Source organism: Nicotiana tomentosiformis, chromosome 8, assembly GCF_000390325.3.
Source record: "Nicotiana tomentosiformis chromosome 8, ASM39032v3, whole genome shotgun sequence".
Lineage (NCBI taxonomy): Eukaryota > Viridiplantae > Streptophyta > Magnoliopsida > Solanales > Solanaceae > Nicotiana > Nicotiana tomentosiformis.
This window is the reverse complement of record NC_090819.1, coordinates 16,534,753-16,560,762: the sequence shown is the minus strand read 5'-3', so window position 1 is coordinate 16,560,762 and position 26,010 is coordinate 16,534,753. Positions and strand designations below refer to the sequence as shown.

General features: G+C 34.0%; 2 protein-coding genes across 2 annotated transcripts; one reads left to right on the top strand and one right to left on the bottom strand.

The window, feature by feature from the left end:
* Window positions 1–11,521: 11,521 nt before the first annotated feature.
* Window positions 11,522–13,988, bottom strand: LOC138897117 (uncharacterized). The gene is made up of 5 exons (XM_070183074.1): window positions 13,740–13,988; window positions 13,213–13,498; window positions 12,962–13,132; window positions 11,636–11,920; window positions 11,522–11,532 (listed from the first exon to the last, which is right to left on the bottom strand). Exons 1-5 carry the CDS (start codon window positions 13,986–13,988, stop codon window positions 11,522–11,524), a joined length of 1,002 nt encoding a protein of 333 aa, XP_070039175.1.
* A 560-nt stretch (window positions 13,989–14,548) lies between these two features.
* LOC104085081 (oxygen-evolving enhancer protein 3-2, chloroplastic-like) lies at window positions 14,549–18,034 on the top strand. The gene is made up of 3 exons (XM_009589034.4): window positions 14,549–15,262; window positions 16,269–16,564; window positions 17,847–18,034. The coding sequence occupies exons 1-3, from the start codon at window positions 14,950–14,952 to the stop codon at window positions 17,943–17,945; spliced, it is 708 nt and encodes a 235-aa protein (XP_009587329.1). The 5' UTR covers window positions 14,549–14,949; the 3' UTR covers window positions 17,946–18,034.
* The last annotated feature ends 7,976 nt before the right edge of the window (window positions 18,035–26,010 follow it).

Here is a 26,010-nt window from a genome sequence, read left to right as displayed (position 1 = left end):
TAGGTAGTAAATTAGACAATTATCTATTTTATAAGAAATCACTTGAATCGATAAGCTATTTGAGTTTGAATTAGTCAAAAGTTAATCATAAGTCTTCGTGGGAATAATACTTTATTCACTACTCTATTACTTGACGATCACATATACTTGCGTGAGTGTGTTTGGTCGCAACAGTTCTCATCATATATTAGTGTGCGTGTCTTATTCTATTAATCATCCAACATTGTACATATCTTGGTCTAGACACCTTCAAATGTTTAACCCGAGTTTCTCACTTCAATAATCCTCAAATCCAACATTTTTTGAGAAACTCGCATCTGGCATACAAAATAAGTCATACTCGAATGGTAAAATTCGTAAGTCTGACTAGTTGTCAAGACCGACCTTTACAAGTAAATATTACCTCGCATTATCCAAGGTTCTATAAGGTCTCATATTTTCATGATTCTTACTGTAAGAGGTGATTACTCTTGTGAGAGAGACAATCTGGTGACTTGTTCGACACAGTTTATCAACAAAACATCATCACATGCATACGAGATATAAGCATAAATTCAAGAGTCAAATATTGATGAGTATATTATAATAATAAAATTATTTTACGATACATAAATATGTTCATATCCTTCGCAAACCTAGAGCCATAACATGTTTCTCAAACATGTCTCTAGATATTGCCTTTGTAAAAGGATTAGCTATCATGTTTCGCGGAGGAATGTACTGTAAATTTATCTCTCCACTTGCTACCATGTCTCTCATAAAGTTATACTTGATGTCAATGTGTTTGGTCTTATTGTGATACTTAGGATCTTTTGTGTATGCAATCGCCGCTTGACTATCACATATAGAGTATTGGGACCCTGAGAGTTCTTTGTAATATTCAAACGTTCAAAGAATCTCTTCAACCAAACAGCTTCTTGTACTGCAGATGCACAAGCCACGAACTCAGCTTCCATCGTCGAAAGGGCTATACAATTTTGTTTCTTACTTTTCCATGAAATAACACCACCATTAAGTAAGAAAGCATAACCGGATGTTAATATTCTATCATTCTGGTCACCAACCCAATCAACATCTATATATTCTCTCAAGTATAAATTATTTTCACTATAACATAGTGAATAATTTATAGTTCCCTTCAGGTATCTGAAAATTCTCTTCACAACTTTTCAAGGATCTCTTCCAGGATTGGATTGATACCTGGTAACTAGACCTATGACATAATAAATGTCTAGGGAGTACACATCATAACGTACATCAAGCTCCCAAAAACACTTGAATATGGAACTCGAGACATGTCTTCCTTTTCATTTCCCAGTCTTGGGACATATTTCAAGGCTTAAAGTTTCACCTCTCGTTGTAGGAGTATCCATGGATTTGCAACTATTCATGCGAAAACGCTCCAAAATTTTTTTTATATAAATTTTTTGAGATAGACTCAATAACTTTTTGGAACGGTCTCTTTGGATCTTAACTCCAAGGATATAGTCTGCCTCACCCATATCTTTCATGTCAAATAACTTTGAAAGCCATAACTTGATAGTTTTCCAATAACCCAAATTATTTTCGGCCAATGAAATATCATCCACGTAAAGAGAAAGAATTAAGAATATCCCATTGGACTTTTTTTTTATATAAATGCAATGGTCTTCATTGATCATGGTGAAATCATATGAGATCACCTCCTTATGAAATCTCAAATACCATTGCCTTGAAGATTGCTTCAGGCTATAGATAGATCTTTTCAATTTACAGACCTTCTTTTCTTGGCCTTTAACGATAAAGCTACAGGTTATTCCATGTAGATTTCTTCGTTTAATTCTCCATTGAGAAAAGCAGTCTTCACGTCCATTTAATGTAATTCCAAATCCAAATGTGCAACAATAGCCATAAGTAAGCGAGTTGAGATAAACTTTACAACTAGTGAAAATATTTCCTCATAATTTATTCCAGCTTTTTGAGTAAAGCCTTTTACCACCAATCGTGCCTTGTATCTTTCTATTGACCCATCCACTTTGTGTTTAACTTTGAGAACTCATTTGTTCCCAATGGCTCTACGCCCAGGCAGAAGGTCAACTAGATCCCATACTTTATTGGTTTTTATGGACTCTAATTTTTCTTTCATTACTTTCATCCACTCATTTTTTTCAGGGCTCGATAAAGCCTCTGTCATAGACTTTGGCCCATCCATTTCTGTGGGAGAAATCAAGAAAACGTAATCTTTAATTTCATAAGTAAGTTTTGGTATATTTTTCCTGGTACTCTTTCGTAGATGAAATTCAAGTTCATCAGAATGATTTTGGAATTGAGAGTTCCCACTCCCACTCGGATCAAGAATAAGATCTTGATCAATTTGATTATCAACTATTTTAGAAAACACTTGCTGACTCTCTGAGTTCAACATTTCATAAAGAGGCTCTCCATTCTTTACCTCGCCCTTCTTTGAAAAATTATTTTTCAGAAATGTGACATCTCGTGATTCAATCTCAGTAACACTTCCAACCTCTGATTCACTAATGAACACATACCCCTTGGAGTATTCTGAATATCTTATAAAAATATATTTCTTGGCTTTTGGACCTAATTTACCAAACTTGCTAAAAGAATCTTTTACATATGAAGCACAACCCCATGGTCATAAATCATTTAAGTTTAGTTTATGACCAGTCCATAGCTCATAAGGAGTGGAAGAAACTAATTTAGAAGATATTGTGTTCAATATGTAGGCTGCAGTCAATAACGCATCTTCCCAAAAGGAGATAAGTAAATTTGCATGCGCCATCATGGACCTTATCATGTCCAGTAGTGTTCTATTCCTCCTTTCTGCTACACCATTTTATTGAGGTGTGTAAGGAATAGTTAACTGTCTGGTGATGTCCTTTTCATTACACAATTCTTCAAATTCTTTTGATAGATATTCACGCCCTCTATCTCTTCTTAAGGTCTTAATCTTTTTGTTTAATTAATTCTCAACTTCATTCAAATATTTCTTAAAGCATTCAAGTGCTTCATATTTATGAGAAATCAAATAGACATAACCAAAGCGCGTGAAATCGTCAATGAACGTAATGAAATATAAAATATCATGCCTAGCCCTTACATTCATTAGACCACAGATATCATAATGGATTAATTGCAATGGAAAATCAGCTCTCTTAGCCTTTCCAAATGGTTTATGTGTAATCTTACCGGCAAGATAATTTTCATAAGTTGGCATTTCAATTTTAGAGAAAGAACCCAAATGTCCTTCCCTAGCAAATCTATTCATTCGATCCTGCCCTATGTGACCTAATCTTGTATGCCATATAATAACATCAACATCATTATTACTAGAATAACATGCCATAGCATAACGGTCAACATAATAGTTATACGTAGAAGGATTACAATCTAATACAATAAAATCATCATAACGATGTCCAAAACCATAAACAACATTATCTAAAGTAATTCTAAGACCATTGTGACTAAAGTTTAAATTGAATCTAAATCTAGAAGAACAGACACAAACACTAAGTTTCGTCGAATCTCTGGGACATATAGGATGTCATGCAATATCAAAGATCAGCCACCACACATGTCCATTCTGCAAGTGTCTATCCCTTTGACTTTAAGCTTTGCACTATTTTCCACATATACATGCCTTGATCCAGGTAGAACTCGACAAAACTCTATACATGCTTCTCTATAATGTCTCACATGGTCGTTGTCCCTTGAGTCTAAAATTCACAGAGGATAAGATTCAGTTAGTAAAACAGTACTAGAAAAATATGTAGCACTTAGAGATGCATTTTAAAATGCTACCTTTTTTTGCTCAATGCACTAACGAGCAAAATACCCTAGAACTTGACAATTGTAGCACTTTATCTTGCTATCGTCTTTCTTCTTGTAGAACCGTTTTCCTCTCATGGAATTTAGCTTGTTTCTTTTCTTAGAGGATCTTTCTTCGGTCTCTTTACCCTTTCCGTCAATTTTCTAGTTGTTCATGCGCTTGAAGCTTGATCTCTTTGTACCACTTAATTCTGCCACAAATGCACTAGGTATAACTTTAGTTACACCAAGCTGCTCGTCTTCAAGCTCTACATGACGGGCAACATCAGCAAATATTTTGATGCTATCATTGTGGGTCAAGTTAACCTTCATATGTTCCCAATTATTGGGAAGAGACTGAATCACTGGCTGAACCTGCTGCTCCTCAGAGAGAACATAGCCAACACTTTTGAGTTGAGCAATCATATTTGATATCACCCTTAGATGCTTATTGACAGTGTGATCATGACGCTTTTTATGCGTGTCAAACTTGATTGTTAGCTATCGAAGATGAGTCATAGCTATACCACCATATGCCTATCTTAAATTTGCCCACATGGCTTGAGCAGTAGGATATTGCTCATATTTGTGGATGAGATCATCAGCAACTGAACTTACAATAAATTCACGTGCAGTGGAATCTTTTTTTTCCAAAATATTGTAAGTTTTCAGATTCCTCCTGTGTTGCGTAGTGTCACCCTCCTCTGGGTGACTCATAATACGGTTAATACTTTCAAGAGAATCTTGCTCTTCGAGTACATACCACATCTTACGACTCCAAATATCGTAACTTTGACCATTCAATTTGTCACCCTTATTCAAGTCAGCAATAATACTTTTCGATGCCATGTCTATTATTAGAGAAAATATTACAAGTTTAACTCATCAATATATACTACAGTCAATTTATACATGTGATTATACACTCAAAAAAATTAATTATAATATTAATTCTGCACTTAGTATAGAATCGAAAGGTCACTACGTTTTCATTCATCATCTAATCTAAATATTTTAATTAATATTACAATTACTTCTTAGTGTGTACTTTATTTCAAGTCTCATTCCATTACAAATAAAATAATAAATAATATATGTAACTTGTGAGACAAACAATATAATTTAAATTTATTAAAATAAAATATATAGCAATAATTTACATGTTTGCTAGGACATACATGAACCAATCGAATACTAACTCTTGCACATATACACTAAAAGGTGAACTAGGCCAAATATCATGATAAATCTCAGTTAAACTTTACCCAAAGACTCGCAAAGAGAGTCTCCTAAAATGGCTAATGCTTCCCAATCAGTAATTATTATGTAATTAGCCAATTCAGCTCTTTTTAACTAAAAAAATGTACATGTTCAGGAATGGAAGCATCAGGGCCTATTTTAAATTCCTTTAACTCCCTAAATTTCTATTCTCCGTTTAGCCCTTCGATCCCTTAACTCATTTTGCATTGCTCTCGAGACATTTCATTATAGAAATATGTACTGTGACAATGTATCCTTCTACTTTGTATCCTTCATCGACTTCGAGAACTCCCACTTGGAGTAATTCGATCTTGTCCCTGTTTAGCCATGTCTGAAATAGGATCAAGGAAATAATAAGAATGGCTACAACCAGTCAATGTAATAACATATATCACAATTACTTGTAAAAGGATATCAATTGAAGGATTAAGACTAAACTTATTTTTAATATTAAGATATAGTTAGTTGTACAGACCAAATAAAAAAATCATGGTCCTAACATATAAAACTTTGCTGATAACACATTATTCAATGTCTCCTAATTAAACAAAGTGCACACATGAGTAACACAGGAGTATATCATTATTTCAATGTAATTTACATACCATTACATACATTCTATAATTAAATGATGTAATTACATAAACTATACTCATACCATGTGGTTCAAAGAATCAATGGTAAAAGGAATACACAATTTGCATACTTTGGAAAAACAATGAGAAAACTTTTGACTTGGAAACCTTATCCACAAAAAAAAAAAGATTTCACTTTTAAATAAAAACAAACTGAAGGCCATAATACTTTGAAATAATATACGCGGCAACGACTGCAACGAACAAAGACACCTTGAAATAATTTCTTAAACCTAGAAATTATATGCGGCAATGAACAAACAGAAGCTACATCATAGTATAATTATCATGCGTACTTCTCTTAATATTGTTTCTATGTCAATTTCAAAAGCAATTAATACGACTAGCCGGAAATATTCATGCTCTGATACCATTGTTAATAAAACTCAGTAAGAACAAGAATTATAATCATGTACTTGTTACGCAGCGGGGTAAAATCACTACCCAGAAAAATTTTTCCTAAGTCCAACTTTGATTTTTTTGGAAAACAAAGTTTAGTTCCACAAACTAAATGTCTTTCTTTATGTGTATTTTGCAAAAAGAAGAAGAGAAATCTTCTTTGTTAAGGAAGAAGAAGATTGATGAGAAAGGTAGAGGAATTCCTTTCTTATTGTCAAATTGTTAATTTAGTGAACTGACTGTGATCTACAAATTTGTTTATCTTCTTACAGTTGGAGACTTGGAGTTAAAAAAAAAAGAAATTTTATTGTTGGACCTTAATAAGTTATAGGTGGTGGAGGTAGGAGGTGATGGTCATGAACAAAGGCGGACCAAGGATTTTAATTTCATGGGTTCAGAATTTTGATTTTAACTACTACACCCATTACCTTATTTGAGTTAAAGATTCGTAGCTTTTAGTGAATTTTATACTGAAAATTCTGGTATAGGATAAAAGTTATGGATTTCGTTTAATTTAACTGTTAACTAAACTGTTGGCCGCCCCTCGTTATGAAGTGGTCATGTGGTTGGTGGTAGGGGCTGGCGGTGACTACTTTGTGGCGGTAGCTAGTGATAGTTGTGCGGAGATAATACACATAGTTATGTTGTGAAACATTAATAAATATAGCAAGACCTCTCTATAACTGTATCATTATATAACAGTCATTCACTATAAAAGCCTAGTTGTTCTCGAAATCGATTTTTATATGTTATAATATATGTCCTCTATTAGAGCACTTCACTATAGCAGCAAAAAAATATCAGAACAATTGAGGTTGCTATAGAGAGGTTTGATTGTAGTATAATAATTGATACCATACAACAAAAATAGCTTCCACATGCTAGTATTTCGGTTTACTTACAAGAGAACCTTGAATAGTGGCCTGATTTACAACTCTTGATTTAGCGTGCTGTTCTTGGCCTTTCATACTTAGTTCTTAGTGCTGAGATGACAAAGATGTTTATAAAGAGTCGAAGACAGGATATTTCAAGAAAATAAGATTTAGATCCACCTGCCTATTGATGTACTTTTGGCCAAGCATGCAAGTTGCAGTAGCTAACTCTTATTTTTTTTTTTTTTAATGAGTTGTTACTTATCTTGTTTTAATGTAATGATGAAAATTAGACAATTAGTTATGGCACAAAATTAGGTATTTTCAAGGAACTACAGTAACATTTTAGAGTATAGGTGAAGAGTATCCGACAAGAGCCAAGATTAAATTGAGCGAGTTATAGGTGTTTCGTACGGAGGAAAATGTTTTTAAATTTTTTTTATATTTGATTGGCTGAAATGTTATGTAAAATATTTTTCTAATAACCTCATTTTTCTCTAATTGCAGGAAAATAACTTTCTCACCCAGAGGAGAAAATTTTCCAAATCTCTATTTCAACCTTCCCCATCCCTACCCACTCCCAATTTATATCCTCTCCACCTCGTGCTTCCAGTTTCCGACCTACCACCTTGTACCCTAACCTACTACTTTGTACCTCGACCTCACCATGCCCACCCTCGACCCACCCCTCGCCTACCCTCCAACCCCACGCCCCAACCTACATCCCCTTCCTTAGCAAACCACTACTAGAAAATGGCTAAATTTCGACCGTCAAAATGTTTGCAAATCGCTCGAAAATCGAGATTTTCCGACGGATTTTTAATTGAAAACGATCGGTAATTTGCGACCGAAACGGTAGAAAATTTCAAACCGAATTAGTCGCAAAATGGATAATCTGGGACGCATTGAATTTTTAGAGATTTGTGACTGATTTGGTCAATAAAAAAAATTATAAATTCATAATTTTCGACCGAATCGGTCGCAAATATGAGAATTTTCATGTAATAATTGAGACTGAATCGGTCGAAAATTAGCCCCAAATCTGAAAAACAATTAGCAGAATTCTGCTATTTTTTCAACTACTCCACTGCCAAATAAAACAGCCAACCAATCAAACACCTAATTCATCGTCCACCAATCAAACATCTAATATCACGACAAACCAAACAAAACACCTAATATCACAACCAAATAACATTCAATTATCAAAATACTAACTCATATTCATATTTTAAATATACTAACCAAATCATAATCATGTCTAAAACATGACATCCACATTCAAGTCTAAAACATAACATGAATTTTCAAGTATAAAACATAACTTTTCCAAGACAAGTCTACATATTACAACCACATCATAACATACAATTCAAATAGCTGCTCCTATTCAGACTTAGTCTCCTCGTTACTATCAGATTCCTCAAACATTCCATCAAACATTATCAGGGGCATTTTCAAGCTTCTCATTATCCGCCCCTGGCCCACTAACTCTTGCCACCCTTCCCCCGCATGATTCGGACATCGCAATCCGAAACACAGAAGTCGAGGGCCGGGTGTCTAGGCCGGGATCAAGTCCAGGGTTAGGATCGTGGTCTGGATGTGAGGTCATGGTCGAGTGTCCGTATCCGGTATCGGATTGGAGTTGGAGTTCAGGGTCGGGTGTCGAGGTCTAGGATCTGGGATCGAAATTATAAATTTTGCGTAAATTATATTAAAAAGCTCTTGGAACAATATTTTTTCCTTACTAACCAAACACCAGAAGTAAAATAATCACTTGTTTTCGAGGAAGATATTTTCTAGGAGAAAAATATTTTTCAGAATACCAAACACACTCACAATAATAATAATAATAATAATAATAATAATAATAATAATAATAATAATAATAATAATAAAAAATAAAAAAAATATAAAAAATCCAAAGATAAATATATCCAATCGTCAAATTGGTATATAAATATTAGATGTAGTGACATATTTTCGTTTGCAAATGGTTTTGGAAAGCTATTGTCATGGATTGCAAATTGTTTTGCAAAACCAACTGAATTCTTTGATTTTGGGGTTGATGAGAGAGAGGGTTAATTTTTTTGAATTCATAAAAATAAATTTTGTAATTAAAAAATGCATCTATTATATCTATAGATCATTAAAAGTTCTCCGAACAATATTATTAATTGGAGATCTGGCCAATAAATATTTCTATATGAGACCTGAGGCGGATATAGAGTGATGATATCTGATTTATCTCAACCCAATACTTCGATGCAAATCATACATTTATACGTAAATATTCATTAATAGATTACAAGAAAAAAATACTTAAAAAATTTTATCCCATAATTTTATACATACAATAGGTGCAATGCTAAGAATTTTAAAGATTAAACTTATAGAAATTAGATCATAAATCCGCCGTTGTATGAGACAGGCAACTAATGTATTCCTTATTGTTGGGAAAAATAATAATCCCGCCCAGGAATAATATCCACGACAAATAATAATAACACAAGAGAGTAACAACGACACCAACTTTTTGAATGGGTAAAATACAATACCCGAGCGGAATAATATAACCACTATAATATTACAACTTAGTAGTGTCAAGAAACTACTACAATCTTGAAAGAAATAACACTCTTTATTTAAAACACTTCACTACAATATTACTCACACTCACTATTTATCTCACAGACTACAATCTGTGGATTACTCTCTCTAACTTCTATTGCTTCTCTCTTATTTTGGTGTGATTGAAATGAAGAATGGAGGCCTCTATTTATAGTAAGAGATGCCATTCAACTACTACAAAGAAGATGTCTTGTTGTTGATTTAGTCCTATAATTTTTCAACAAAGTTAGGCACATCTCATTTTCTTCAACAAAGTTGTCAATAAAGTTAGGAACCTCCCATTTTCTTCAACAAAGTTGTCAACAAAATTAGGCACCTCCCATTTTCTTCAACAAAGTTAGGCACCTCCCATTTTCTTCTTTGTTTTTCTTTAATATGAGCCCCACAAATCTCTCCCTTAATTTTGATTTTTCTTTTTCATTCCAAGACTTGATCTCAATCTCTGAAAATCCTCAAACTTAAGAGGTTTTGTAAAGATATCTGCAGCCTGATCATGAGACTTCACATATTTGAGCTTGACTTCCTTATTGGAAATGCACTCTCTGATGAAGTGATATGTTATATCTATATGCTTGCTTCGATCATGATACACTGGATTCTTGGCGAGTGCCTGTGCAGATTTGTTATCAATAAAAATCTCTGTAGCTTTAATTTGTGGCAAATTGAGCTCCTTCAATAATCTTCTTAGCCAAATAGCATGATAGGTACAGGATGTTGCTGCTATATATTCGGCTTCACAAGTCGAAAGAGTAACTATGGACTGTTTCTTTGAACTCCAAGAAATAACAGAATCACCTAAGTAAAACACAAAGCCAGTTGTGCTTTTTCTATCATCAATATCTCTCGCATAATCACTATCACAAAATCTCATAAGGTTGAAATCATTAGAAGAAGAATAAAATAACCCAAAGTCGATCGTACCTTTTAGGTAACGAAGTATTCTTCCAGTGACTTTCAAATGGGTGGAGGTAGGAGCTTCCATGAAGCGGCTTACTACTCCAACTGCAAAGAGTATATCTGGCCCGGTATAAGTCAAGTACTTCAAATTTTCCACAAGGCTTTTAAAAAATGTGGGATCCATATTTTCTCCTTTATCAAACTTGGACAATTTTGTCTCACTCTCCATCGATGTGTTCACGGGGTTGCAATCGAGCATATTGAACTTCTTCAAGATCTCCTTTGTATAGCTTTCTTGAGAGATGAAAATTCCATCCTCCATCTGCTTCACTTCTAGGCCCAAGTAGTATGACATGAACCCTACATCTGTCATCTCGAACTCATGAGACATATCTTTCTTAAAAGCTTCAAACAAACTTGGGTTATTACCCGTAAAAATAAGATCATAAACAAGTAAGATATCTCCATTAGTATGAACTTTAAGGTAAAGAGTATATTCATGGAGACAACGAGTAAACCCATTGTTTTGAAAATATTTATCGATACAACTATTCCATGCTCGTGGGGCTTGCTTTAATCCATATAAATCTTTCTTTAACTGCAACACTTTATCTTCATGGTTTTTGACCACAAAGCCCAATGGTTGTTCAACATAGACTTCTTCTTCAAGATAGCCATTCAAAAAAGCTGACTTGACATCTAGTTGATGGATCTTCCACTTTATTTGCGCCGCCAAAGAGATAAGCAAATGAATTGTCTCCATGCAGGCAACATGTGCATAGACTTCTTCATAGTCAATGACTTGCCTTTTCTTGTAGCCTTTAGCCACAAGTCGTGCCTTGTATCTCTCCACATCTCCATCAGCATTCTTCTTTGCCTTGTATAACCATTTAACTCCAATTGCTCGATGACACTTGGGAAGTGCTGTTAACTCCTAAGTGTTGTTCTTCTCTATTGACTCGATCTCCTCCTACATGGATTGTCTCCACCTTTTGTCTTCAACAGCTTTATCAAAGTTCATTGGTTCACTATCAGCAAAGAGACAATATAAAAAATCAAAATTAGTAACTTCCTCTATGTCCTTATAGAGTTCTTGAATACTCCTTGTCCTTTGCGGTTGTTCATTTGAACTTTCTTGAGAAGAGGGAGATGCAATATTTGTTGGAGAAGGAGGTGGAGTTGTATCCTGTACAAGTTCCACGGTCTCTGGTTCTTCTTCATCACCAAAGTATGGAAGAAAATCATATAAAGTTTCATCCTGAGCTTCCCAGTTCCATGCCAATTCTTCATCAAATTCAACATCGCGACTTACCACCATCTTGCCGCTACTTGGGTTGTATAGCTTGCAGCCTTTTGAACTCATATCATAGCCAACAAACACATGCTTGACACTTCGATCGTCAAGCTTCGCTCTTCCTTGATGTGGCACATGAGCATAGGCTATGCTCCCAAAGATTCTCAAGTGCTTGACACTTGGCTTTCTTCCACTCCATGCTTCTTGAGGGGTTTGATCTCTAACATTCTTTGTTGGAGACTTGTTGTTCAAATAAACTGCACAAGATACAGCTTCTGCCCAAAATTTCTTGGGCATATTTTTAGCTTTTAACATACATCTAGCCATATTAAGAATTGTTCGATTCTTTCTCTCTGCAACTCCATTTTTTTGGGGTGAATAAGGTACCGTTAGAGGGCGATGAATTCCATAAGATTTACAAAAGTCATTAAATTCTTTTGAAGTGAATTCTCCTCCTCTATCGGACCTTAAAGCTTTTATTTCATAGCCACTTTCTTTTTCTATAAGTACTTTGAAATTTTTAAAAGTAGCCAAAGCTTCAGATTTTTGGTTCAAGAAATAAACTCAAGTCTTTCTACTAAAGTCATCAATGAAAAATAGAAAGTATTTACTTTTACCAAAGGAAGGTGGATTGATTGGTCCGCACACATCAGTGTAAACAAGCTGAAGCGGCTTGGTTGATCTTGACATGACCTCCTTTGAAAAACTCCTCGCATATTTTCCAAGAAGACAAGTTTCACACAATTAATTAGGATGGCTTATTGATGGTATCCCATGCACCATGTTCTTTTCTCCCATTGATTTGAGCGCTTCAAAATTTAAGTGCCCAAATCGCATGTGCCAACACCATGATTCATCTTGCACATTAGCCTTCAAACACTTTGCATCAATTGTCTTAAGATTCAGAGAGAATAATCTATTCTTAGCCATATGCACTTTAGCAATTAGAATTCCACTTGAATCTCTAAGACAAAGATGCATATTTTTCATGTGGATGTCATATTCCTTTTCAAGAAGTTGGCCCAAACTCAAAATATTACTTTTTAATTTTGGGACATAATAAACATCTTGAATTAACTTGAGACTACCATCTTTAAAGGAGATCAGAATCATACATATCCCTTCAATTTGAATCTTTGAGGTATCTCCAAAGGACACATTACCTCTCACCGTTTTATTGATCTTTATAAACTTCTCTTTGCATCCACACATATGATTGCTTGCTCCATTGTCCAAATACCACGAGCTGCAATCATCCTTATCTTCTTCCTTGAGTGCCATCAACAGCGTTGACGCAACTTCTTCTTTCTTGTCGTCAACAAGGTTAGCTTTTTCTTCAACATTGCTACGACATTTTCAAGAGTAATGGCCAAATTTATGACAATTATAACACCCAATTTTTGATTTGTCATACCTTTGTCCATTATTTTCTTGGTGGTAGCCACATCCTCTTCATCCTCTATGTTCACGCCCACGACCTCTGAATGTCTGGTGGATTTTAACTTTATTGTTGAAGTTGTTAGCGTTGCTTCTTCCTCTTCCATGACTGCCACGACCTCGTCCTCGTCCATTCTCTCGATAGCTCTTTTCACCTCCATAATCTTTGAAGGATGCTTGAGTTTTAATAAGGTGCTCCAATGACACTTCTTGTCTCCTCTTGATCTTTTCTTCATGGGCCTGTAAAGAACCCTCCAATTGCTCTACCATCATAGAGTCTAAATCTTTAGACTCCTCAATAGCACATACCACAAAATTAAATTTAGGTGTTAAAGTGCGAAGGATCTTTTCTACCACATAGACATCTTTTATGTCCTCCCCATATCTTCTTAATTGATTTACAACAGCCTTCACTTTTGAACAATAATCTGAAATGCATTCGGATTCTTTCATTTTTAAAACTTCAAAATCAGCCCTTAGAGTTTGAAGTTTTACCTTCCTCACCTTGTCAACTCCTTGAAGAAAATTTTGTAAAATCTCCCAAACTTCCTTTGAGGTGGTAGCATCTGCCACCTTCTCGAACATGGAATCATCCAGACATTGATGGATGAGCATGGGGGCTTGTTGATCCTTCTTCCTTGTCTTTGCTAAGACATCCTTTTCATTTTGAGGCAAAGCTTCCTCATTATCGGGTTTTGCATACCCTCTATCTACGATTTCCCACACATCCTGAGAGCCAAGAATGACTTTCATACGTAGATACAATTTCTCATAATTATCTTTTGTGAGACGGGGTACTGAAAATACAACGTACCATTATTTGACATGGCTCTGATACCACATTGTTGGGAAAAATAATAATCCCGCACATGAATAATATCCACGATAAATAATAATAACACAAGAGAGTAACAACGATACCAACTCTTTTAATGGGTAAAATACAATACTCGAGCGGAGCAATATAACCACTATAATATTACAACTTAGTAGTGTCAAGAGACTACTACAATCTTGAAAGAAATAACACTCTTTATTTAAAACACTTCACTACAATATTACTCACACTCACTATTTATCTCACAAACTACAATCTGTGGATTACTCACTCTAACTTCTATTGCTTCTATCTTATTTTGGTGTGATTGAAATGAAGAATTGAGGCCTCTATTTCTAGTAAGAGATGTCATTCAACTACTACAAAGAAGATGTCTTGTTGTTGATTTAGTCCTATAATTTTTCAACAAAGTTAGGCACCTCCCATTTTTTTCAACAAAGTTGTCAATAAAGTTAGACACCTCTCATTTTTCTTCAACAAAGTTGTAAATAAAATTAGGCGCCTCCCATTTTCTTCAGCAAAGTTGTCAACAAAGTTAAGGTACCTCCCATTTTCTTCTTTGTTTTTCTTTAATATGAGCCCCACACTTATAACCCTCACTTTTAAGGAAATAGTTCAACATAATCGATTTGAATAGAAAAAAATAATTCCACAAATATTTTTCAACTTTTTACATATAAAAATGATCTTAAATGTTTTTTAACATAAAACTAAAAACAGATAAGGTTCATATCACAGAAGCAAGAAATCCCAAAAGGAAGGTTCACCTCACAAGTATAACAAACTTGAACATACAATTCCAAACACTTCCTTTCTTTCAATCATTCTTGCCTGAAACATTTCCAGAAACATTCAAAACACTAGATCCCAATATATATGGCTCACACTATGGCTTCTATAGGCGGACTAATTGGTTCTTCTCAAGCTATAATGGAAGGCAGTCTCCAAATCAGTGGCTCAGTTGGCTTGAGAATCCCAAAAACCAGTAGAATTTCCTTGGCAGCTAAACCATGTCTTTGTATTAGAGCTCAGCAGGGATCTGCTCATGAGACTGAAACCAGTCGCAGAGCTATTCTGGGTATTGTTGCTGCAGGTTTAGGTTTAGTTTGTGGGTCATTTGCTCAATCAGCTTTTGCAGAAGCTAGATCTATCAAGATTGGTGGCGCTCCTCCTCCCTCCGGTGGACTGCGTAAGTCTAGTAGTACTGATGCTGCAATTGGTTGTTGATTCTACAGGTCTTAAATGGGTAAAAATAACACACTAGCCAGTTTTTGGACTGATAATTGAAAAATAGATGGTCTTTGCGAAGTCATCAAAAAATAGCCACTATTTTATTTAAACACGAAAAGTTCCACTACAATATGCGATATTATGGAACTCCTGAATATAAACTTCCAGCATATTATGTTGTAATTTTAGCACACAAAAAGTTTCAGCATAATATGCTGGATTATGGAGCTCCTGCATATAAACTTCTCGCATATTGTGGTAGAACTTCAGAACATTATGCTGAAAGCTCATGTGTAAAAACTTCGAACTCCAACATATTATGCTTATATGCTGGAATATTTCCGGATTTTTAAGGATGTTTTTGTTCAAATTTTATCTTTAAATGAAAAAGTGACTAAAATTTGATTACTTTTGAAACGGTTACTATTTTTTCAGTTACCTATTATAAATCCGGTTATTTTTTTATTCCCCTGCCCCCTAAATGGACGAGTTTTATCAACTTTGAGCGGGTTAAAATCCGATCAAGTTAATACAAGGATCACAACTTAATCCGTCCAAACTTTGGTTGGGCCCATATGAATTAGGTTAAAATGGATCAAATAACCCAACTGGTACTAGGTGACCAACCTCTCCTCTCTTTTTCTTTTTTTTGTTGATAAAATTCATCCGAATTGAAGTAATTCAACTAGGAGGAGGGCAAGAACAATCTTTTACACTTTTACACTTGGGGTGGGTGAGTTAGCAAAAGTATATGCATATGATGTTGTTCCTACTTTTAGAGGCAGCCTAAACTTCAAATGGAGTCTTTGTTACAATTCATGTACTATTGTCTCTAGAGGCATAAGCAGGAGAATGATCCAACAGTTCATTAGTAAAGAGAATGGTAAAAGAGTATGCAAAGCTAATCTGCTCTTTAGCGTCTATTGAATTTGTCCACTCAAGCTGGGAATTCGGGTTTTTGGCAGCTGGAACTTTGAACTCAGATCAAGCAAGAGACCTTAAGTTACCATTAAAAGATAGATTCTACCTCCAACCACTAACACCAGATCAGGCAGCACAGAGAGCTAAGGAATCAGCCAAGGATATTATTAATGTCAAACAATTCATTGACAAGAAAGCTTGGCCTTATGTCCAGAATGACCTTCGTCTCAAGGCAGAATATCTTCGTTATGATCTCAAGACTGTCATTTCTGCTAAGCCGAAAGACGAGAAGAAACAACTCCAGGAACTGTCAGGGAAGCTCTTCAAGGCCATTAGCGATGTAAGTTGAGATTTATATTCTTGTTTACATAAAAGGTTTTACTTACATACACTGAAACTATACATAATCTTTTGCATTAGTGATGCAATTTAGCATGTTGTGGTATGCTAGCTGCTAGGGGTGGGCATTCGGGCAATTCATATTGGATATAAAAATTTCGATTTTCAGATTGAAGAACAATCCAAATCCAATCGAAATAAACTCGGATTGGATCAGATTTTTTAAGTTCAATTTCGGATTAATCGGATTGGATATTTTGAATTTTCGGTTTTGAGCTTATAAGTTGAGATGTTTCTTCTTTTCACAAAAAATGAATATCCAAATGAATTGCTCGTGTTAAATTGCCTGAAAATTTCCTCATTCTCACCGCAATCATCTAAATAAAGTATTCAAGTAATAAAATTATTATCAAGGAAATGCAACAGAGACATTAATATGGCCAATAAGAAGTAGCAATAGTAAAAACATGTCCAAATAGAAAGTATTCTCACATTAACTTAGTAATTGATATTGAATTTGTGAGATAATATCTAATGATTAGGGTATTGAACTTATTACTATTGGCATATGGATAATGGACTAAATATAAAGTATAAAAATTTCAGATTCTCGAATATCCAAAAATCCGAAGTACCAAATCCAATATCTAATCCGAAATCCAAAATTTTTAAAAATTAAATTCAAAATCCAATCTGTAATCCGAAAATCCAAACCAAAAATCCAAAAAAGTGGGATTTCGGTTTAGATTTCGGATTTGCCCAAACTATGCCCACCCCTACTAGCTGTTGCCTTTATTTTCTAAGTAATTAGTTCCATTTATCATGGACAGCTAAACAGAGGCGGATTCAGAATTTAAACTCTCTATAAGTTTAATTTTTAAGGTTTGTAGTATTGAACTCATTATAATTTTTAAAGTTATGAATTCATATATACTATTTTTGCAATTTTAATGAATAAATTTTTGCTCTGCGTCGATAAGTTATGGGTTCAAGTGAATCCGTCGTTAGCACACCATATCCGCTCCTACAGTCACATGTACTTATCTTTTAGATGATGTTATAATATAAAAATTATATTACATAGGCAACGTACAGAAGTTAAACTACTTATCTTTTAGATGATGTTATAATATAAAAATTATATTACATAGGCAACGTACAGAAGTTAAATTCTGACATAAATGGCACTCAGATTTTTCCTTTATGTTAATAGTGATGATACTCAGATGGATTATTCAGGTTTTCTAGTTTTGCTAATATTATTCTTCTTTACATATCCTCAGCTCGACTATGCAGCAAAGACTAAGAACAGCGCGCAAGCCAAGAAGTGTTATGCAGAAACTGTATCTACTCTGAATGATGTTTTGGCCAAGCTTGGCTAGTTAGAATGCAGTATGTACCATTTTGTAAATATCCATATAAGTTAAAGAGAAAACTTGCTCAATTCAATTTTTAAGAGAGGTTTTGGCAATATGTTCAAAACTAAAATATTTCAGCATTCACACATCTAAGAGCCTCAACGTAAGTCCTTGTATGGGACTAATTTACTTAGCTAAGTTGTGGAGGACACTAACTAGTTAGATTTTTATTAACTCAAGCATGGTCCATATCTTCTAACTAGTATCTTGGTGAGCATAAACATTTAAGAATCAGATAAATATTAACGTTTTGAGTTATAAAATAAGTTAAATTATATTAGGACACAGATATGCAGGAAATTCAAAAGTTAAAGCGAGATATCATAGTAAGGTTTCACTATGGCAGCATTATTCTCCACTTCTTACACATGTGCTCGCTTAAGCAAATACACGTATAATACACGTTTATAATGTTGCCATAGTGAAACCTTACTATGAAGATCATACTTTGCAGTGGAAAAAAAAAAAAGAAAGAAGAAATTGCATAAAGTAAATTAAAAGGTAAAAGATAAGGCATGATACCATTTTGTGACATGTTGTGTTGTTTATACGATTACTCCTCTTCACTCTATACATAGTTCGTTAGAGAGTCATGACAAAGCATTGATTTTGGAAAAGAATCTATGCTTATGTAGTGTGGAGGAATAGGAAAAAGAAAGACCAAAGTCCAGAAACTTAATCAAGAGTAGTGGATAAGGGCCGTGCGTAATTTGGTAAATACTGAATTACCGTACCGAAATCAAAAATTTTGGTATTCGATATTTTGGTATTTGGTTTAAATTTTAAAAAAAAATCGATATTAGGTATGGTATTTGGTATTTTAAAATAAAATACTGAAATACCGATACCGTACCGAAATATATATTATATTACACAATACACATATTATTAATTAATAACATAAATATAAGAAATCTAAAATTTTACTTTCCTTTATTCCCTAAGTTCATCTTAACTCTAAGCAAGTAACAAGACATTTTTAATGATCAAATTTATTTTTTTATGTACAGTTTTCTCTCTCTGGGTTGGTATTTGTTGGTTTTTGACAAAACTTTTGTCAACAAACGTTTTTAGTTTTGTACTTTCGAGTACTTTAATTAAGAATATTATCGTCTATGACTCTATGCACTAGTTAGTATTCAAACCGAATAAACCGAAGTTACCGAACTGAATAAACCGAAACCGAAAGGAAAAAAACCGAACCATACCGAATTTAATTAAGCACGGTATTGGTATAGCATTTTAAGAAACTGAATATCGAAAATACCGAACCGAAATATTTAAATATCGTACCGTACCGACCGACGAACACCACTAGTAGTGGAAGAGCTTTACAATGTTAATACAATATTTAATCATTATAATATTATTGTTGTGTTATTTAGGTTTGCAACATTATTCATTTGAAGACGAAGAGAGTAAGGCGTAATAAAAAGAACTTGAAAAGTCATGAGTTTTGGCTATTTTAAGGTAGCCCATAAATGGAAAAATAGGGGAAAAGGCAAAAATTTCAGAAAAAGAAAAATATTCATTCAAATCCAAGATAATTATAGACTTCTATTTCACTTAGCTTATATATCTTGCTTTGAATTAAATTTCTTGCTCATCCTACCATGTACTTTGTTAATCATGAATTACCATATACTTTGTAAATGAAAGTTATTTATATATTAGAAATGAGTATTGCATATATTATGCATCAAATACAAGAAAACAAAAGATGAACAAACACTCCAAATAGGTGTAACGGTTTGCCAAATAATATTATATCAATGAGTACGTCATAATTTGAATTCAATAAGGTGTAAATTTTTTATATACTTTTTGAAAGAATAGTTTAATTTTATAGATATTTGTCGTTTATTGGAATGTAAATTTACTTTTTGGTACAAAACTATTATAAGAATGGTAGTGTTTAAAGGAAGGGTAAAATGGTCTTTCAAATTTTGATGGACATTTTGGTAATTTAATTTCAACTTTAGAACTTCTCACTTATAATATAGTACGATAATTTCAACTTTAGAGCTTCCCACTTATAATATAGTATATTATGATTGTTGTTTTGTTTGTCTATATCAAATAATGTATAGTTATTTTTGTTTACCCTTAAATATGAGTAACAATTAGATTTGTACACGGTTTTAAAGATACGTGATTTAATTCAATACGAAGGATCTAAGAACAACAAGTAATTAAATTAAAGAAAGAATGAACAATCAAACCAATCGTAATGTGACGATCAAGCGTGATCTTAAGTTGAACATTGAAATTCGATCTCGATCGGACCTTGATATAAGCTCGGTTCCGATTAAAGAAGGGAATAACTGAACAACACTTTGAATAGTAGCTAGAAGACAAAAATAAATTTTTATTGCTTTGATATGTGTGCAACAGTGTGTTAAAATGAAAAAAAATGCTCCCTTTTATATAGTAGGGGAATTTCACTCCTAATAAAAGTCTAAATAAGGTAAAAATCTTCTTTTTTCGGTAAATGTCGATCCGCAGTTGATATCGGGCGAGATTCGGGTCGTAATATCCGGTTCAGGTCGAATATTACGGCTCCTTACTTGTCATGCCCAATTGTTCCTTCTTTTTCCGAGGTCTCGAAACTTTACTTGGTCTGGATCCGTTATTTCATTGTGCCCGATCCTAGATACATCGGTCACTCCTCCTGAGTTCCGGTACGAGGGAACCTTCGACTTGCTTGTAGTTGCGTCGAACCGTGCTCTCCTCTCGTTTTCTTATTGGGGAATCAGGGAAAATATTGCCCCTGATTTTATCCGTACACAATTTTATAAAATAATTATTTTGGTGATAGTATTTGGGATATTCTATTATTGAGTTAGTTCAGTAATCTTGAAAAGTAATCCATTGACGTGAGAGATAAGAATTTGATTAAAGTGGGTTTCCAAGAATAGTTGGAATGCTAATTTTTAGCAATTCCAGATAGGAAAATAAGTTATCTTTTGGGAGCAGACTAAAAATAATTTTATCACATAAAGTGAGACATAGGGATAAGACTACTTTAACTCAACCCAGGGGCATATCCGGTGAGTGAATATGAACCCATAGCTTCGCTTACGTACCCTGTATTTTTGTCCAAAAAAATATTAGATATCTATATATAAATAATAAATGTTGAACTCATTAGATTAGATAAAATGTGACAGAATTGAGAATTTGAACCCATAAAATTTAAATCATGAATTAGTCTCTGTGCACGCCAATGTATTAAAGCTAGCAACACCTTTATAAACTTAATATGAGCAATGCTAAAAGTAGTCTACAACACGACTAAACTATCCATTTCCAGGATAAGACTTAGTTTTCATCAAGTGCTATATAATGCCACTAATTACGTGTAAGAAACCTTTCAGGTCCAAATATGCTCTTATACTATATGAAATTAAGTATATTTGTCATTCGGTAATATTTTAGTTCAAATATGCCCTTACCGTCACATAGTTGGTCCATATATGCCCTTAGAGTTACACAGTTGGCCCATATATACCCTTTTCGAAACGGAATTCACTCAAACTAATTAGCTCTTTTTTTAATTGTATTAAAGTGTATTACAAACACTATTTCCTTTTTATTAGTACTTTTTTTCTTTACCTTTCTCTTTTCTTTCATCTTTTTTCTTTTCTTCTCTTTTTTTTCTTTTTCTTTCTCCCTTATCCGATTTCCTCCATTACTGATGTCTTCTCCATTTTCATCACCAATTTCACTTGACAAAACTCATAAATTCTAATTACTAAGAAAATTCTCCCATAAGGTAATCAAGTTCCAATTTCAATGGCCCCATAAATAAATGAAATGAAATTATTTAAAAAATTATGGTTTAAATTTTAAAATAATAAAAATATCTCAACCTTTAACAATACTCAAAAGATCAAAATATTTAAATTATTTTCAGAAAGATAATTTAATGATTAAAATCCTAGAGTTCAAGTTGTAGTGTTATAAATTTGAGTTGTTAGTCTTTTTTCAGCTGGACATTTTCTATTTTTTTTTATTAACTATGTAAATTAGGGGTGTACATGGAACGGGTTAGTTTAATTTTTTTTATCAAAATCAAACCAAACCAATTATATCGGTTTGGATTGTTCGGTTTTGTTGGATTTTCAGATTTTTTGTTACATAAATATTATTTCAATCTTACTTTGTTAAATTTTTTAGAACTAAATATATGTTCAGTAAAAATTTAAAAAATTGAAAAACATATGATCTATAAAAATATTCTTATAGGAGAATTTTCTTAGTAATTGGAATTTATGAGTTTTGTCAAGTGAAATTGGTGATAAAAGTGGGGAAGACATCAGTAATGGAGGAAATTGGATAAGGGAGAAAGAAAAAGAAAAAAAAAAGAAAAGAAAAGAAAAAAAAGTACTAATAAAAAGAAAATAGTGTTTGTAATACATTTTAATATAATTAATGAAAAAGCTAATTAGTTTGGGTGGATTTCGTTTCGAAAAAGCATATATGGGCCTACTGTGTAACTCTAAGGGCATATATAGACCAATTATGTGACGGTAAGGGCATATTTGAGCTAAAGTATTAACAAAGGGCAAATGTGCTCAATTTCGTATAGTATAAGAGCATATTTGGACCTTTTCCGTTGAAAAATTAAAGATGAGCCAAAAAGCCGCCCCAACCGTACGTAACTTTCTTCAAGGTCTTCAACCAAAATGAAACACTTAATTAGTTACACTGAATTTATTACCACATGATAAGGCAGAAAAATTTTCCAAGTCTCCAAAATCAGAAATGCAGCAACCTTTCAGGAGCTGCTTCTCCTTGTTGAGATATGTGTTGTCATGACCCAAGATCTACGTGACCGGCACTCGACACACTATCCGACCCGAACGAACCAAACATATATGTAGCTCCCCTCTTATTGCATGCGGAAGTCTATTAAAACATAAATATTTTTAAACAATAAATATCCATGCATGAAACTTAACCTTTAAAATGATTCTTTTCAATAAATAAAAGACATAAAATGTGATTGTTCATTTATGCAGGCCATATGAGTAACCATAGCCTACAATACAAAAGAATAAGCTACTATTGTCTATGGAATCTCTATGACACAGAATGAATATAGTCGACCGAGACAAGCCTCGGTGACCCAAAAACATAAAATAAATATTACTCCATGATAGTAAGAGTGTAGCGTCACCAAAAGTACAAACTGGAGATGTGAATTTGTCCTATTCACGGGGCTCTCACTGCTTAGGACCGGTGCCTGAAAACAGAAATGAAAATTTGGCCAAAGGGCCTGAGCTCCACGTGCCTAGTATGAATCATGAACCGTTTCCTCAAATAGTGGGACAAGATAGGAAAAGAAGATTAAGAGATATACAAAGCGTTGATATGACAAGGGAGCATTTATATCAATTTATAAGTTAAACAAAGAGGAAATAATAATGTAAAACATAGTTCAAAGTCATTTTCTTTAGCCTTTAAGTTCAACCAAAATCATGTGAGGTTTTACTTTTAACAGGAGCACTATACCAATACCGACATAATAGAAACAACATTAGGTGATTAACCTAGCCACAAGTATTTGACCATACTTGTCCGACTGACTTCCCGTAGTATGATGAGCACAAAACACACACTTGAATTATGCTCGCTAATCAAATATAGTATAGTATAATATCGTATCCACAGGGACTGGATTTAAACAGTATTCTCATAGTTTCTAACTTGATTGCTATCCAAGATGATCAACATTTGAGATTTATAAGATTTCTAACGAAAATTAACTAAAAATCTAAAGTTATTGACTAATGACAATCGAAACAAAGAATAAGAAAGAAAGTTATCAGTGGGAGACAATAGGGTTTTGATAGAATAGGTGCAAGATAATTGTTCAAGATTTAACTCTAGATAATTCACTTTTAATGTTCAAGTGAGTCCCTCGAATTCACTCAATTATTAGTTCAAACATTCAGCAAAAGCCCCTCTCTCGATTAAGTCTTAACCTCACAAGATGAACAAATTTAAGCACGTGAAGATATGCAAGAATGCGTAGTAGATTGGTCTTTAGGAAAATCTCTTTTGATTATTCTCCTAACTAGGTTTAATCAATGATTCGACTAGCCTCTTTCGATTACTTAGAAGAATCTATGAACTCAACCAACAATATAATGCAAGGATATCACACGTTATGCCTCTCTTGATTACATGAATTAGTGAATATATATGCAACAAATAAATCATCCAAAACGATTCAATACATAAAACTAGAGTTATAATCCACAAACAATCATCAATACACCAAATCCATCAAACCCTAAAGGGAACTACTCCATAGATATGGAGAAATTCATCACAAATAAAATTAAAGTAGAAAAACATAAATTCAATCCAAACTTGGGTCTTGAGTGAGGAAGGAATGATGAAATCCTTATGCTTGTATTCTTTCCACTCCTCTTTAGCCTCCTTAGGTCTAAAGTATGTCAAAAGTCCAGAAAATAATATTTTTTCATGTATTTATACCAAGTAGGGTCGGGCCCAGATGAAACCACCTTTTTCTAGCTGAAATAGAAAAATAATTCGATAAAAAATACACAGGTGCGCTGCATGGGGCAACGCGCCATGCGAGACATTAGTGGAAAAATTGATAAGTGGGGATTTTGACAGCTTATTAGTACCTTTTAGCTTTTGTTTTAGTCTAAAAGCATTGAATTGTATTCCCGAAACTAATGAAATTGTACAAAATTTCAGAAATGCTGGAAGTTGGTCTCCCGGGATGAAATCCGACTACAAAAGGAGTAATTCTAAGCATAAGGCTATAAAGGACGCAGAAGCACAAATGCCTCTCACCACCATTTTGGATATTGATATTTTTGACGTGTGGGGTGTTGACTTCATGGGTCCTTTTATGACTTCTTGTGGAAACACCTACATCTTGGTCACGGTTGATTATGTTTCCAAATGGGTTGAGGCAGTTGCTCTGCCCAACAATGAGGCGAGAAGTGTGGTGGCATTCTTGAAGAAGAATATTTTCATAAGGTTTGGTACTCCGCGGGCTATTATAAGCGATGGGGGGTCAATTTTTACAACAAGAATTTCGACACTTTACTTAGCAAGTATGGTGTTACTCATAAAGTCACGACTCTCTATCATCCACAAGCTAGCGGTCAAGTGGAAATCTCCAACCGGGAGATAAAGAGTATTTTGTCCAAAACAGTAAATGCTAACCGGACGAATTGGTCCAGGAAGCTTGACAATGCATTATGGGCTTATCAGATGGCTTACTAAACACCTATCGGAATATCGCCATATCGGTTGGTGTTCAGAAAAGTTTGTCATCTTCCGGTGGAACTTGAGCACAAAGCCATATGGGCTCTAAAGAAGTTGAATCTTGATTGGGATATAGCTGCTAACTTGAGGGTTGCGCATTTGAATGAGATGGATGAGTTCTGGTACCATGCTTATGCAAGTTCGTCCTTGTACAAAGAAAAGATAAAATATCTTCACGACAAATACATTTGGAACAAAGAATTCAAGGTGGGCGATCTTGTGTTGTTGTTTAACTCAAGGTTGAGGATTTTTTCGGGAAGTTAAAGTCTAGATGGAGTTGTCCTTTTGAAATTATGGGTGTGACACCTTTTAGTGCATTATACTTGAAGAACAAAAACAATGAAGTATTCCAAGTCAATGATCACTGGGTAAAGCACTACTTGGGAAAAGTTGGAGATAGTCACGTCTTGGAGGTCATTCATTTCAAGTGATGATATTCTGTGTCGTGCCGTGACCTTAAATCAGGCGCTTCTTGGGAGACAACCCATGTTTCTTTTTTTTTTCTTTTGTAGTTAGGTGTTATTTTTATGCTAACTCGATTTGAAGTGCGCTACAGGGATGATTGTGACTTACAGGAATTGTGGACAGAAATCTGGCTAAGTATTGCAAACATTGCGAAACGCAGTTGAATTGTGTGAACCGCACATTTATAGTTGTTGCAGCGAAAGTGCACTGCGGCCGCATAATTATCTTGCGGATCGCACAAATGAAGGAT